This window comes from Lagopus leucura, unplaced genomic scaffold (assembly GCF_019238085.1).
Source record: "Lagopus leucura isolate 7727_CA_CO unplaced genomic scaffold, USGS_WTPT01 Super-Scaffold_100159, whole genome shotgun sequence".
Taxonomy (NCBI): Eukaryota; Metazoa; Chordata; class Aves; order Galliformes; family Phasianidae; genus Lagopus; species Lagopus leucura.
Genome location: NW_024962335.1, coordinates 35,316,538 through 35,331,754, shown reverse-complemented (window position 1 = coordinate 35,331,754; position 15,217 = coordinate 35,316,538). Strand labels below are relative to the sequence as shown.

General features: G+C 38.8%; 1 protein-coding gene across 1 annotated transcript; it reads right to left on the bottom strand.

Moving 5' to 3' along the window:
* Positions 1-10,551: 10,551 nt before the first annotated feature.
* On the bottom strand, positions 10,552-15,015 carry FGF23 (fibroblast growth factor 23). The gene is made up of 3 exons (XM_042890066.1): positions 14,702-15,015; positions 12,476-12,579; positions 10,552-11,988 (listed from the first exon to the last, which is right to left on the bottom strand). The coding sequence occupies exons 1-3, from the start codon at positions 14,922-14,924 to the stop codon at positions 11,551-11,553; spliced, it is 765 nt and encodes a 254-aa protein (XP_042746000.1). The 5' UTR covers positions 14,925-15,015; the 3' UTR covers positions 10,552-11,550.
* Between the last annotated feature and the right edge of the window lie 202 nt (positions 15,016-15,217).

Genomic DNA, 15,217 nt, shown 5'->3' with positions numbered 1-15,217 from the left:
TTTGCCTTACTCTTTTGATTATATTGCAATTATAACATCTTGGTTATACAACTGGTAATCTCACAATTCTGTGTAAAAGGTTAAGGATAAAAACAGGATCCACGCTTTCCTGCCCTGCATGCAAAGCAGATACTGGGGTAGAGGACACTCTACGAATGGGTGTTATAGTCAGTAGTCTAAATGTTAGCCATACAAACCCAGAAGAATTAGACTTACTGGGGTCAGTGGTTCACGACTCCACTAACAGGAGGGAAATAGGGAATGGAAGCTGTTGCTTTCACTTTGGGGGTTAATGAGCAACAAATGCAGCCCTAATGGCCAAATACTGAAACAAGGATGAGCTGAAACTATGGAGCAACAACTCCTCGTTTACCTATGTATCTGAGAGAGGTCCCCCCCGCAAGGCAGAAACAAACGACATATGGGATAGTGGTCCACCTGTTGGCTTTATCGGTATACCAGGCCACGCTCTATCTCCACATATTAAGAATATCCCAGGATAAGGAATCTCTTAAACAGCACGATCTGGGCTGGTGAGGGACCACATTGATCAACGTAGGAGCATGCATCAATTAACAGGAACATGCAACAGCCAAATTACATTCTGGAATTACCCTATTAGGGTAATAACAGCCCTCCTTCTTCCAATACTTGCTTCAAAAAATGCTAAGGAGAAGTTAGCGTGTTGGACAGCAAAGGAGCTGAACCTTGCATCTGTAAGTAATACAGGATTAGTATATGATGTAGGTAATATACGTCACGCAGTCCTACAGAGCAGAGCCGCTACTGATTTTTTTTACTACTTGCACAGGGCATGGTTACGAAGACTTTAGTGGGGTGTATTACTTTAAGCTTTCAGACCATTCAGAGTCCATACATAAGAAATTGGAAAAGATAAAGGACAATATGAATCAGATACGAATTGGTACTGGCCCTATATTAGAGGGTCTGGAAGAGTTGTGGGAAAAGCTTACCAGTTGGTTACCTAATTTTTGCATGTTTAAAGCAACTCTTTGTAATTTGTAGTATCATAATCATTTTGCTTGTCATAATGTGTGTTGCAATGAGATGTGTATTATGGCTTTGTAAAAAATCAGGAACGATTATAAGGAATGGAAAAGGCATAAGTTAAGATAGAAGGTGGAAAGTGGGAGCTATTTTAAGGCCTCACTCTCCTGTAATGGAGTTATCTAGCAAAAGAATTTGCTAGGATAAAGGGGGAGAATTGAATTAAGGAATGGCAGGTTATTGATTAGCTATTGTATTAGGGTGCAAGCTAAGCAGGAATTTGGAGAAAACAGGATAAGGGACAGAGTGCTGTGGTAAACTGAATGGAAAGAATGGAAATATCAGCAGGAAGTGCTGAGGCATTGTCAGCAGGAACCAGTTGACTTCTGTTAGTTGAACGCAAAACTAGGCTAAAGATGAAGACTCAAAGAGAGGAAGACAACTAACTTCATCCCCACAATCACCAGATGACCCCTGCTGTGAACCACGCATACATCAAGGGGAGAAGCAGCATGCAGATGAGTTTCCAGAAAATTAATGAATATCTAATTAAATCCCAGAACATGTTTTGAATATGCATAAGGTTGCTTTACAAATTTGTACCACTCTTGCTTTTTGGTGTGAGTGTTAGGAGGAATTATCCTCCACATACCCAACGATGCACGTCTCATTGAATAAACATGCCTGCTTTATAACCTAACTCTGGGTTATAGTCTGATTCTGCAAATCAACTGCTACTTTCGATGTAAGCTTCTCTATTCACTAAAAAGTAAATTGGTAATTTTGGAAGCCTCTGAAGTAAACTGTAAAAATTTTTTTGTGTAAGTGTGCAGAGTTCTTAAGTCTTGGAATTGATGCTATGATTAAATCTTTTTTTCTTGCTCTTATAAGAAATTCACTTTATTACATGTTAGTACTGTACAGTTTATTGGGATCATGGGAAAGGAGAGCTGAAGTTGTAGATTATTCTATTAAGAATAATAGCTGAACATAAATATTTGAGGGATTTCTTAGTATTGGAAAATGAATGTTTTTTCCTTGTGGAATGCCAATCTCAAATTCACAGTGGGAGACAAGATCATAACTGTGGGGTGGATTTTCAGTAGTACCTGCCAAGATGTAAGAGATGCTGTGAAAGCAGATTGTTAGCTGTTAAGCACATTGCCAGAATGATAAGAATTTCAAGTAGTAAGGAAGAGGCACTTTTATTTTTAATAACTTTGCAGGAAAGAAGCGTTAAAATAAATGTCAGAAACGTCTCAGCTGAAGAAACGTCACATCTAATGCCTATAGTCAGGTCTGAGAGAAAACCAATGCTTATTTTAAATTTATCTGTTAAACTGATTAAAATATATCGGAAAGATGACTGCAGCAATCACCAAAATCAAGAAACTGAGTCCACTTAAGTTGATATTTTCTTATGCTGAAGGGTTCAGTGGTACTCTGCTCCCAAAACAGTTATGCTTCAAAATGTAGGGAGTTCATGCACAAGCTGTGTTTTAGGAAGCTAGGCTTAATTTGCAAAAGGTGACAGGAGAGCTAAGATGAGTACAAAGTTCCTTGCATGATAGCACACTTGTTCTTTAGTTTGGGCTCCACTGACATTGTCTGCTTGCAGGTCTGCTGTATGTCTAGCAGTCATCAGGAATGCTGTTTGGCAGAGTCCACTGGTAGTATCCTCTAAAATGTCAGTTGTTTTTCAAGATATTTGCTTTATTTGCACAGTTCTCCATTGGGTTTATGTTTTCCAGACATAGCCCTATTCTTGCAGTAGTGTTTTGGTTTGTTTCTTGTTGGCTATTTTTTTTTCCTCATTCATTTATTTATTTGCACAATTTAGATTAAGTGGTTTCTCTATCCAGGTTTTTGTTACTTCATGAGACAGCCTTGGATCCACAATCCTCATGCCTGGCCTTGAAGTATTTCAAGTCCAGATGTGTTTGTCATGAAGGCCTTAGCAGTGAGCCTTGGACTTTTGTATACAGGGTAATCCCAGACAAATAGCAACAGCTTGGGCACAAGTCATCTGCATGGTATGTGAGCATGGTATTTGCCTGTTATCTGAGTGTATGGCAAACCTGTGTGGATTATCTGTTATGTGCATCACAAATTCAGCACTATTCATGCAAGTTTCATGTACTGAGATATCTGTAGTGTCACTTGCAGACATCTGTGGGATTCCTTAGCATGTAGAAAGCTGTATTTGAGTCTCTGAATGTCCTACCTGAATACTAGAAGCTTATAGTGCAGCTGTTGGGAGCACAGAGGATAAGAGCAGAGGCCTTAAGAATACAGACTCAGGGTGATACAGGGACCCAAGGATAAAAACATAAAGTGTGAGTAGGCAATTACAAAAATACAAAGATTAGATTTTAAAACTGCCTTGAATTTGCATCCCAGATAGGCAAAAATTATGAGGAAGGTTTCTAGGCCCAGTTGGATGGATAATCATCTCAGAGTCACTAACAGTGAGAAGGCTGTATCATACATAAAGTTATATCTTAGATATGAAATTATGAGAATTTCCATAATAGAACAAGTAACAAAAACGTCTTGAAATATGTATGTATTTAAATTAGAGAGCAAGGAAGGGAATTTTTGAACTGTTACAGGGTGTGGATGGAATAGTCATTAAGAAGCTTTAAACCTTATTTCCAAAATGCATTATTTCATTTACAGTAGTATTGAGCACGAGGATAAATAAGGATGGGTAGTGGGAATGAGAATAGGAAACATACCACTTGTAAAGCAAAAAAAAAAATTTGAATTTTATAAGCTATCATCAGGGGAAATGACTAATCTTTATTTCGGAATTCTGAAAGCACGTATAAAGTTACAGATCTGTATGCAAGTATTTTAAATATATCTGTCAAACTTAGTGTGGGACTGTATGACTAGAGAATAGGAAATATTTTGTTTGAGAACAGAGGACAAAATAATCTTGCTGAACTGAATATTGATAACATTCAGAGCTTTAGAACAAATTCTGAAGAATATAATTACAGACAGAAATAAATGAAAGCTGAAATATAACTAAATAAGGTTTTACCATAGGTAGTTCACACAGGTAAACTGATGGTTCTTTGATTAAATAATTTACGCCTAGGCAAGGGAACAGTGGTGGAATAAGAACCAAGTGAATTTTAACTGAACACTTAATGCAATGCCATGATAGAAATCCTCAACTCGGCTGGAAAAGATGAATGTTACTAAGGAAAATAATAATAATAATAATAAGTCATGCAAGCAATTTACACACATATAAGTAAGAAGTAGTGTTGGAGATCAAAGTTCTTCTTTGGGCAATTTTTTTTTTTTGTAATGACTTTGAAGAAAAAAATGTGGGAATGTGGAAATGTCAGGAGGCATCACCAACAACTAAGTTGGTCAAAATATCATGTAGAGGAGGAAATAATGAATTTGAGAAGTAGGATTAAAGAAATGGCATGAAACAAGCTTCTACAGACTGCAAGCTCATACACTTCAAAAGTAATGATGCTACAAGCTGAAAGTTGTTGAAAACAACAAAAGAGGGGAATAATTTTGGGTAGTATAGACCTTTGATGAGTAGTTGGTGGTATTGCATTTAGATAAGCCAAATCCTGATAGGTGTCTCTGGTCGGGGTAAGGAGTCATTAATGCTATTGTATGAGAGGTAATGAGATTGCACCTGCAAAACTACATGTAAATTTTGTCACCTTTGAGGAGTGGGCAATACTTAACTTAGAAAAGCTGTTCTTTCTGAATTGTGCCTTCCTACACATTTTGCTAACTGTAAAAGCTAACAACAAGTGAAATTCACTATTGGGCAGGTGAATCATACAAGCCAAGTTGCCCAGTGGGACTGTAAATGGCCCATCCCTGGAAGCATTCAAGGCCAGGCGGGATGGGACTTTGACCAACCTGGTCTAGAGGGAACTGGATGATCTTAATGGTCCCTTCCAACCCAAACCATTCTATGATTCTGTGATGTAAATTATATGGAATAAAGGGTAGATATCATCCTGATGTCAGCTGAAACAGAGTTAATTTTCTTCATAGTGTCTGATATGATGCTTTAGGAGAAAAAAACAAACAATGTTGATAACACACTGTTGTTTCTAATTGTTGCTGAGAAAGGCTGCACAGAGCCAAGGAGGTTCCAGTTTTTCAGCTTCTCATACTGTCTTGCCAGCTAGGGAGCTGAGGGATACAAGGAGCTGGGAGGAGAAAAACCAGAACAGCTTAACTAAACTGGTCAAAGGGATATTCCATTCCATATGACATCATGTAACAAAAATGTAAAACTAAGGGGTGTGCACTTCTGTATGAGTAGCAAGAGCGTTCAGAGGAGATTTAGATTTTCCTGTGGGACAGTCTCAGTGAGTGGCAGAGAAAGTAAGAAGCAGCACTCTCTGTTAAAGAATTCCTTTGCATCTTTCTTCTAAGTCCTATTACATATTAGAAGTCTGCTATAAGGTTTCCCCAGACCCTTCACTTCTCTTAGCTAAATAAGCCTTTCTCACACCCTAAGCTGGACATCATTCATACTGCTGCTCAAGTATCATTCTTTAATGTCATTATTTACAGACACTTCTAGCAAAAAGTGACTTTTGTTTTTTTTTTTTTCCTACAATTTTTTGGCCCTGAGATAGGGATGAAGGTTTTAGTTGCTTTTGTTTGCTTGTTTAGTTTTGTTTCATTTAAAGATATTTGCTTTTAGAAAAGCACAGGAACAGTATAGATTTCCTTGATTGTCCTTTGCCAGTATCAGCCATGCTCTTGCCTTTGGTGCTGTACTAATCACAGGATCACAGAATTGTAGAAGTTGGAAAGAATTTCTAGAGATCATCAAGTCCAACTCCCCCTGCTAGATCAGGTTCCCAATAGCAGGTTACTCAGGAGGGTGTCCATGTCAGTCTTTCATGTCTCCAGAGACAGATACTACACAACCTCTTTGGGCAGCCTGTCCCAGTGGTCTGCCACTCTGACAGTGAAGTATTTCCCTGCATTAATATGGAACTTCCTGCAATCCAGTTTCTGCCTGTTGCTCCTTGTTCAACTGTTTGCTCGCCACTGAAGATCCTACTTTTACCATCTTGACTCCCGTGCCTTATATGTTTGTAGACAGAGATGCGACCTTCTCTCAGCCTTATCTTCTTCAGGCTGAAGAGACCCAGCTCTCTCAATTTTTCCTCAGACAGGAGATGCTTCAGGCCCTTAATCACTTCTATCGCCCTCTTTCTAGAAGATCCCTGTCATTTGAACTGGAGAGTCCAAACTTGGACACATTATTCCAGATACAGCCTCACCAGGACAGAACAGAGGAGGAGGATCACTTCCCTCGACCTGCTGGCCGCACTCCTTTTAGCGTACCCAGAATTGGCCTTCCTGGCCACAAGGGCACACTGCTGGCTCATGACCAACCTATTGTTCACCAGAATACCCAGCTCCTTCTCTGCAGAATTCTTCTCCAGTTGTCAGCTCCTAACCTGTACTGATGCATTATTCCTCCCCAGATGCAAGACTTTATACTTGCTCTTGTTGAATCTCATCAGGTTCCTCTCTACTCAACTCTCTAGTCTGTCCAGGTCTTGTTGAACAGCAGCACAGCCTTCTGTTGTGTCAGGTACTACCCCCCCAGCTTTGCATCATAGCAAACTTTCTGAAGGTGTTCTTTATCACTTCATCCAGGTCATTGATGAAAATGTTGAACAAGGCTGGACCCAGCATCAATCCCTGGAGCATACCTCTAGCTACAGGCCTCCAACTGGACTCTGTGCTACTGATCACAACCCTCTGAGCTCTACCAGTCAGCCAGCTCTCAATCTATCTGTTCTATCCCTCATTTTCTAAGCTTACCTACAATGATGTTATGGGAAACAGTGTCAAAAGCCTTGCTGAAGTCCAGGTATGCAACATCCACTGCTCTCTCCTCACATACCTAGCTGGTCATGACATCATAGGAGGATATCAGTTTAGTAAAGCATGATTTTTCCCTTGTTGAATGCACGCTGGCTGCTACTGATAACCTTCTTTTCTTCACTAACTTGGAGATGACATTCAGAATAAACTGCTCCATCTGCTTTACTGGGAGTGGAGGTGAGGCTATCTGGCTTTCCTCCAGTCCCCAGGCACCTCTTCCATTCTCCATGATCTTTCATAGATTAGATAGAGAGTGGTTCAGAAATCACTTCTGCCAGCTCCTTCAGCCGTCGCGATTGCATCCTGCTGGGGTCCATGAATTTTTGCGTTGAGTTTACCTAGATGATGTCTGTTCAGGTCCTCCTCAATCAAGGGGAAGTCTTCCTTTCAACAGACTTTCTCTCTCCTCTCCAGGGCCTGGGATTCTCAAAGGTCAGTCTTAAAAGAAAAAAGGCATTCATTAGCTCTGCCTTCTCAGTGTCCTGTTAGTAGGGTACCTGCCTCATTCAGCTATGCACTCACATTTTTCCTAGTCTTCATTTTGCTACTGACATTACTGACATACTTTAAGAAGCCTTTGGTGTTGCCCCTGACCTCCCTGACCAGATTTAATTCCGAGTGGGCCTTATCTTTCCTTGTTGCATCCCTGCATGTGCTGACAACATTCCTGTACTCATCCCAATTGGTCAGACCCCTTTTCCGCATTTTCTAAACCTTCTTCTTCTGTTTGAGATTTTTAATGAGCTCCTTGTGAATCCATGTGGGGTCTCCTGCCAGCTTTGCCTGATTTCTTACTCTTAGGGATGCACCAATCTTGACACTGGAAGAAGTGGTGCTTGAATGTCAAGCAGCTGTCTTGAGCTCCCCTACATTCCAATGCTCGAATGCATGGGATGCATCCAAGTAGGTCATTGAAGAGGTCAGATCTTCTATGTTAACAAACAACACATCCCTAGTCTATTCCCCTACTACCTGTGTCAAGAAGTTGTCATCCACACATTCCAGGCATCTCCAAGTCTGTTTCTTCTATGCTGCATGATTGCTCTACAGCATGCTTCTTTTTATTTCCCTGTGCACAGCTTGAGTGTGCTTAAAAGTTCCCAAGTCAGTACCAAGATTTTAAATGCGGGAAACTAAGTGATAATACTGATTTTTGTATAATGCCTTGACATCTATGAGGTTTTGCATATGTTTCAATCCATATTGCATATTTCTATTGTGCTTCTTCCTCCTTTTAAGGTCACAGATCTAATATTATAGCAATGGGAGGAGAGGGGGATCTTGGAGGAGAGAGAACCCCACCTACCTGATTTCTCCCACTGAAGTCCATTATCTTCATACCATCAAATGCAGCAGTACTAAGTGGTACTTAGTAACATGATGTTTCTCTTGGTAATGAAACCATGGAAGATGCGAAAGATGCTACTGGTGGCTTTCATTAACACTGACTGTACTGTACTGAGCATCGTAGGTTACCCATGGTGAGGGAGCACTGCAAGGAAATAATCTGTCAGACCCAAGAGCACTTAGTCATTTTGAAGATCTCTGTTAGGTCTTTGTAGGCCTGGGGACCACCATGGGAAAGAAATGTTCTGCAATTTATTTAATCCATGATGTGCCTGCTGCAAAACAAAGCCTGAGTACAGCAATACAAATAGTGTTGGAATACAGCAGTAAAATAAATAGCAGCAACAGTAATTTGCCTAATCCTAAGACCTTGAAGCCAGAATCACTTTTCCTAGCAAGACTGAACTGCTAAACCAGTAGTTTTCCGTTGCTATTTTGTTGATGCCAGTAGATATGACAATCCCTTCCAAATCTGTTTACACCTACTAAGGCTTTGTTTTTCTCATCATATTTCACCTAGTTTTCACAGGTGTGGTGCATGAAACAGCCAGGAATCCTCAATTTTTAAAGCTGAGAATCACAGAGGATAGTAGGGCAGACATTTTCAGGAACAAGTAGTACTGTTTGTTCATGCAAGTTCTTCTGGAACAGTAGGCCCAAATGAACAACATAAAATCGACCATTTCTAGAGAAAGAAATATTTATTGGTACTTTTATTTTAATAGTCACTATAATAGTCAGCACAATTCATTGTTATAAATATTTATAAATATTCTGTAGGACATAAGACCCACTCAAATAAATAAATAAATATTGCAATATTTAAAAAGTAATGCTTTCTAACTAGCTGGTGATGGCCAGCATCTCCATTGAAGAAATAATTCTCCTGACACTTTTGATAAAGTTCTTTATAGTTGGAAATGTGTTTTTGATGCAAAATTTACTGTGCATTCATTCAACACACAAGGATTAAATCTCTGAGCAACACTTTTTGTCTTCTTATGCACTGATAGAGGTATTATAGAGTTTTAACCTTAGAGATTTTTGTCATCAAAGCTTAATATGGATTGAGACAGAACTTTTCATGATTCAAACTTCCGTAGGTCTGTTGACTTTGTGTCCTAGAGAACTCTGTGGAGCACAGAAAAAAATTCTGCTTCTGTAACTGCAGTAAAAAGTTCTCAAGGAGAGAAAGCCAACAATGGTAAAGGAATTAAATAAAATTATTAAATAGAACATAAAATCATGTCTTCCCACTGTATAGGCAACAAGGTAAAAATTCTTGTGGTATTTTGAATAAGCAAGAAAACACATAGCTATCTCCCTGACCTGCAATTCCCCAATCCATTAGAATAACTTCTTTCTTTAAAAAAACTAATTATAAACATGATAATAATAAATAATTTGTGAGACATAACACTTGATCCAATCCTAATCCTGTATGAATTAAGAACCACATTATCTGGCAAAACCTTCATAGCAGCAGAATGAGATAGTGTGGTTATTCTAAAGTAACTACTTGGAGGTTGTAGATGAAAAGATATTTTATGTGTGTATATTTATATATGTTTGTGTAGATTATTTAAAATGCTGTCAGCAGGACAGACTCTGCAGTGAATATTCAGCAATTTCCATGAAAACAAACAGAGGGCCTTACTTTTGATATTGTAACATGATTCTGACTTCAGTGGCTTCAGTGAATTACTTCACTAAATAGTAGGAAGAGAAAGACTAGAATCTAGCCTGACATCTTATGATGTGCTACTTCTATGAAAAAAAGCTGGATGAAACACATCATTTTCAGACTGGTGTCAGGCTGTTAAATATGGTATTAAATAAAATGGAAGAAAGTGCACACACAAAAAAAACACAAAGATATTTTCACATATCTGCCATGCTGGAATTTTCTCTATCTGTTGATTTCTAATGCTATTGATTTCTGCTGAAGTATATCAAGCACTTTTTCAGAATCACATATATTTAAAATTCCAGGAATATATGACTACAAGCAGATGAGATAAAGGAGAAGAAATGCTAAATATGTATACAATATTCAGAATCCTCTATGTAGCTCCATTAAAACCAGTGAAGCTCTACTAAATTTAACCATTTTTCACCTAAATTAGAAAGAAAACTCAACTCTGCAAATATCTTATCTTACTTAAAGATTGGTAAACTTCAAATATATACATGGAATTTACATTTTGGTAACTAACTTACCCATGACAAATGTCAATCTAGATGCCTAGATTTTGTCAACATTTAGAAATCTGATAATATTGAAGTCATTTCACTCTTACAGATATTAAGCATCTGATGTCTGCTTAGAATTAGATAAAAACTTTGATGTCAAACGTAGAAGCTCCTTTTCTAAATACATGCTTAATTTTTTACTCATTAGATGTGAGTCTGCATTAACCGTTAATAATTTGCCTGTGAGGCATAATCTGAGGGGATTTTTTTTCTTGGAGAGCACTGGGCAAAATAAACTAGCCTATTTGGCATATACTGATCCTGGTACTTCCCTCTGGGTTAGAAACATGCAAAACTAATGAATGTTTCTATATTGCATTTCCATATTGTGTTGCTATAATTAAGTGAATAGAGAGATGTGACAGAGAACTTGAGAGAACGGTGAGACTCAAATACTCATTTTTCAAACCTCAGCTTGGATTCAATAGGTGTCAGAAATGACTGTCTACACAAGGCCATTTGATCCCTGTCAGCTACTCCAGTTTTCTTTATGCACTGCTTTTTTTGTCACCAGAGTGGTCACTTTCTGACTCCTATGGGCACGAAAAGAGGCCGAAGCTCCAATCTCAACACTTAAGAATATATATGGCAAGTTTTATGTGATGATATAACACACTGTTGGTCAGTTAGTCTGCTGTGCTTGCAAGTGAGCTAGTAAGAAGATTCTCTGCCTCTGCTGGAGTTTCTAATCCTAGAGGGCTCAAGTCTTCTTCCAGACACATCAGTAACATAACACTAGTTCATCATTACATTCAAGTGAATTCTGTTTTTCACTTAGGCATACTAAGGGTATTTCAGACCTTAAAATATTTAGTTTCTATTATACATTTTGAAAATTGATTGTCTTTTCAGTAAAGCAGAGTGCAACATCCTTTTTCAGTAAACCGTCATGCATAAGGACAAAATTTGAAATAATTTTTTTTTTTCAATGTTCTTCGGGTTTCTAGCAGCCCACCCTGAGGGTTAGAAATCAGATTGAGTGTTTTAGGCACTTCTGTCTGTTATATTCATTCATGTCATCAATGCAAGTGGTTGTCATTATCTTGTAATGTAAAAGCGAGGACTAGCATATCTCCTGGCATCCATCATAGCGTGTGGGTCATCTGGGTTGACCACATCGTTCTGATTGACTCTCACGGGTTCTCTGGGCACATGGGAAAAGTCCATTTGCAGTTGCAGCTGAGACTCTAATGCAGAGACCTTTCTCTGTGGGACCAGGATCTGGTGAGGATCCATTGGATCAACATCTGCACTCCTAGTGTTTCTGTGGGGTTCAGGTGTGTTGAATCGAAACAAAGGGATTTCGTTTCTCCTGGACAAAAACTGGGAGTACGGTGGTGGATTCATACCAGGGACGAAAACTTGCTTACTTCTTCCTAAGCTAACCAGAAAGTGGTGCTTGGGAGATTGATACACATCATATCCATTTTCCAGTGTTCTTTGGTTGAACACGCAATCCTCTTGGCTGAAATAATGCTTAGAGAAGAAAAAAAAAAAAAAAAAGACAAATGTCAACAAAGGGATTTGGTCAAGGACAAACACCAGTTAAAGAGGAAAAGACAGATGAGGTCCTGCAGAAGGTGTTTTCGATCTTCCAGGTCTGCAACTCAGACAACTCATGTTAATCCAATATGGAATTTTCAACAGAGGTGTTACTTAGCACTGCTTTCAACAGAGGGCTACATTGTTTGAGCTACTGTGAATCTATACCACAGCAAGATTACAAGATCTCATTGGATCTCTTTCTGCTTTCATATATTCCAGAAGGAACTCAGATGTGCTCTTTATCAGCTCTACAATTCAGAACAATCAAAGAGGAGAGAAAGCTTAAACTAAGTGGCAGGTTCTCAGCTTGCCAAAATCTACATCCTACTGCTGTAGTTGTACAGATTTGCCCTAGCTGAGGAAATGGGTTGTATGTAGCAGACTGTGCCTGTGCCTGTTATCTGTAAAAGTAACTCACCGATCCAAAAATGTCTCCTTTCATGTCCATGCATAGGTAGCGTCCACTCTTCACACCTGTGATTATAACATAGCCAGCACCCTCAGACTTGATCATTAGGGCACCTGTTTGAGAAAGCAAATATGTCAAATCCAGAATCCCATTTGACACCACACTCTTGCCTTACTGGTCCACACACTGACTAGAAATGTCCATTGATGGATTTGAACCCATCTTCTATGTCATTTAGGACTATTTGCACCCTAGATCACATTTCATGTGGCTTTGTTTGATCCTTGAAAAGTTCCTAGAGTGGAGATGCCGCTACATGTCTTGATGCCTTGTTCCAGTGCTGAACTAACATTCCAAACAATTTTTTTTTCTGACATCCCAATTGAAGACCCAAGCCCACTCCGGGACAGTTTTTCCTATGTTCTGTCCCTGGCCATGACCAGAGGGAGTTTGATTGCCTCATTTTTATGACTGCCCTATGATATTCACTTTACACTACTTTTTACTACATTAAATAAGCTTAGCTCCCTCAACCTTTTCCAAAATTGTTTGTGTTCAAGGCCACTGACTATCCTGAAAACTCTCTTTTAGAACAGTTTCAATTTCGCCACATCCATCTCAAAGAGTTTTTTATAGTACTCCAAGACCAGGTTTATTGGTACTAAGTAAAGGCTGAAAAGTAATTTTCCTTGATCTGTGGATCATGGTGATGGCTTGCCATCTTCTTAAACAGAGTGTGTCCCCTGTAACCCTTAGTCTCTAGCCAGGAGGGCTGTACACATCCAGCCTCCTCCCAGCCTGAGCAGCACTTTGGACTTTTTATTTACCTGGAATCTCAGTGGCAGTGGTAGTGTGGTGACCTGGCAGAAATTCAGTCATCCTCCCTTTCATGAACTCATTAACTGTTTGATTTCAACCCCTCCTGTGAGCATTTCAAATATATGTGGATTTTTTTTCATGACAGATATGGCAAAACATGATTTTTTACTGGCTGTTTTCTCTTTTGCATCTCCCTGATTATTGCCCAACATGCCTAAAAACAAATTTTATAAAACCCATAGATATACAGGAAAAATAACACTAAGACAGAGCAGAAACTCCTACAAGTGTTTCATCAATTCCTTGAAAGAGAAATAGGGGAAGTTGATTATTTTTTCTCTTTGATAAATTAAACTTCTAAAATTGTCTTTTGTTCCTTATATTATTTTGCACAAGTATCACAAGATGTGCTTATTAAATATAATTGTGTGGATGAAGGGCATGTTATGCAGTAGTAATAAAAATGACTTTATGATGCATAGCTACTTGTGTGCATAGCTACTGCTAAAAGATAAGTAATTTTGGAGTCTTATCTAAGAACTCTGTGTCCTAAAAAATGACTTACAACAAAACCAAGCCAAACTACACCTTTTTATTTTTATTTCAATTATTGATTTCTTTCTTTATTTTTTAACTAGCTAATATGTTCAGGCAGGTATCCAGCAAAGAATTCCTGAATTTTCCATGAAAATAAACTATGATAGAACCTTCTAGTTACAAAAGGGAACAATTACTTCTGATGAACTCCAAAGGCTTAGCACTTCATTTATTACAGTCTGGACTTTCACAGTTTCCCCCCATTTTATCAACTGTTGCATGCTTAATTACCCACATTCTATGCACAACTGATTTTCTGCCATGCATCTGCATTAAATACACATATCTATAGATTCTCTTATAAACCAATTTTCAATAAAGAGTGGTACTGATACATTTGGAAGAAAATGAGCTAATTTTAGTAGTTAGAATATCTCCACCCCAAAATATTTTATTACCATAATCAGGTTTTCACAACTGCTATGGTGATTTTTTTCAGCGCAATGCTATCACTGCAGTGGAAAGTAGCTCTTTGGGATATGTCATTATCAACTACTAATAAAAAATTCCACAAGAAACTGTGGGTAAAATCATGAAATGAAGGATAATCCAGGTAATTTTTACTTGCAGAGCATCACAGGAACCACACAACTTCAGTTATCTTCAACAAAGATATTCCTCACCTGTTATATTTCTTTGAAGAAAATTATTTCTTAAACAAAATGAGTGTTATAATTGTGTTTTTGATTCCATAGCTCTGCTCCTCTCTTTGCTTTCCACCCAAGAAGATGGAATTTTCTACAGGTAGCGAGAAAGCAAAATTCTAGTTAGCCCTCCCCTGCTCCCATGAAGACAGAGAGTCCGTAATAAGTTACTTACTGTAAATGGTTTGGTAAGGAACACCACTGATGTGGCCATCAGCATTGATTTGGAGATGGAAGCTGTTCCTCTCTGTAGAAGTGTACAAGTGCATCAGCTGATCTCCATTCCGCCGGCTGGGATTTAGCAGTGGAGAGGAGTTGGGGAAGCCAACTGCAGCCTTCAGGATACAGAGCACAGGCAGCATGTACTCCAGGCAGCTGCAGAGACTGGTGTGCGGCATGGTTCTCAGCTCTTAGTGGCTGTTCAGTATCTGAAACTTGATACTCCTTTTGCTTCTCACTTTCCCTTGTTTGTCTGCGTCTGGAGCAAGAATCCTCAGATAAGTTCCCTTCTTTGCAGGGGCTTATGAAGAGCAGGAGAAGTGACATCACACAGGAAAAAAAAACTTGTCCACATCCTTGATTTTTGTCAAAGCAACATTTTAAGTTTTCCAAAACCTCAGGGGAAGGAAAGCACGTAGGATCTCTGGGCAAGGTGTAGGGGGAAAAAATATAAGGTTTCTAAAGACAGCTC

Excerpts from the sequence above, each read along its gene's own strand:
- FGF23 (XM_042890066.1), bottom strand. The coding sequence starts at position 14,924 with ATGCCGCACACCAGTCTCTGCAGCTGCCTGGAGTACATGCTGCCTGTG. Across the intron at positions 12,580-14,701 it reads TCCTTACCAAACCATTTACA|GTGCCCTAATGATCAAGTCT; the intron begins GTAAGTAACTTA and ends TTTCTCAAACAG. Across the intron at positions 11,989-12,475 it reads AAGGAGACATTTTTGGATCG|CATTATTTCAGCCAAGAGGA; the intron begins GTGAGTTACTTT and ends TTCTTCTCTAAG.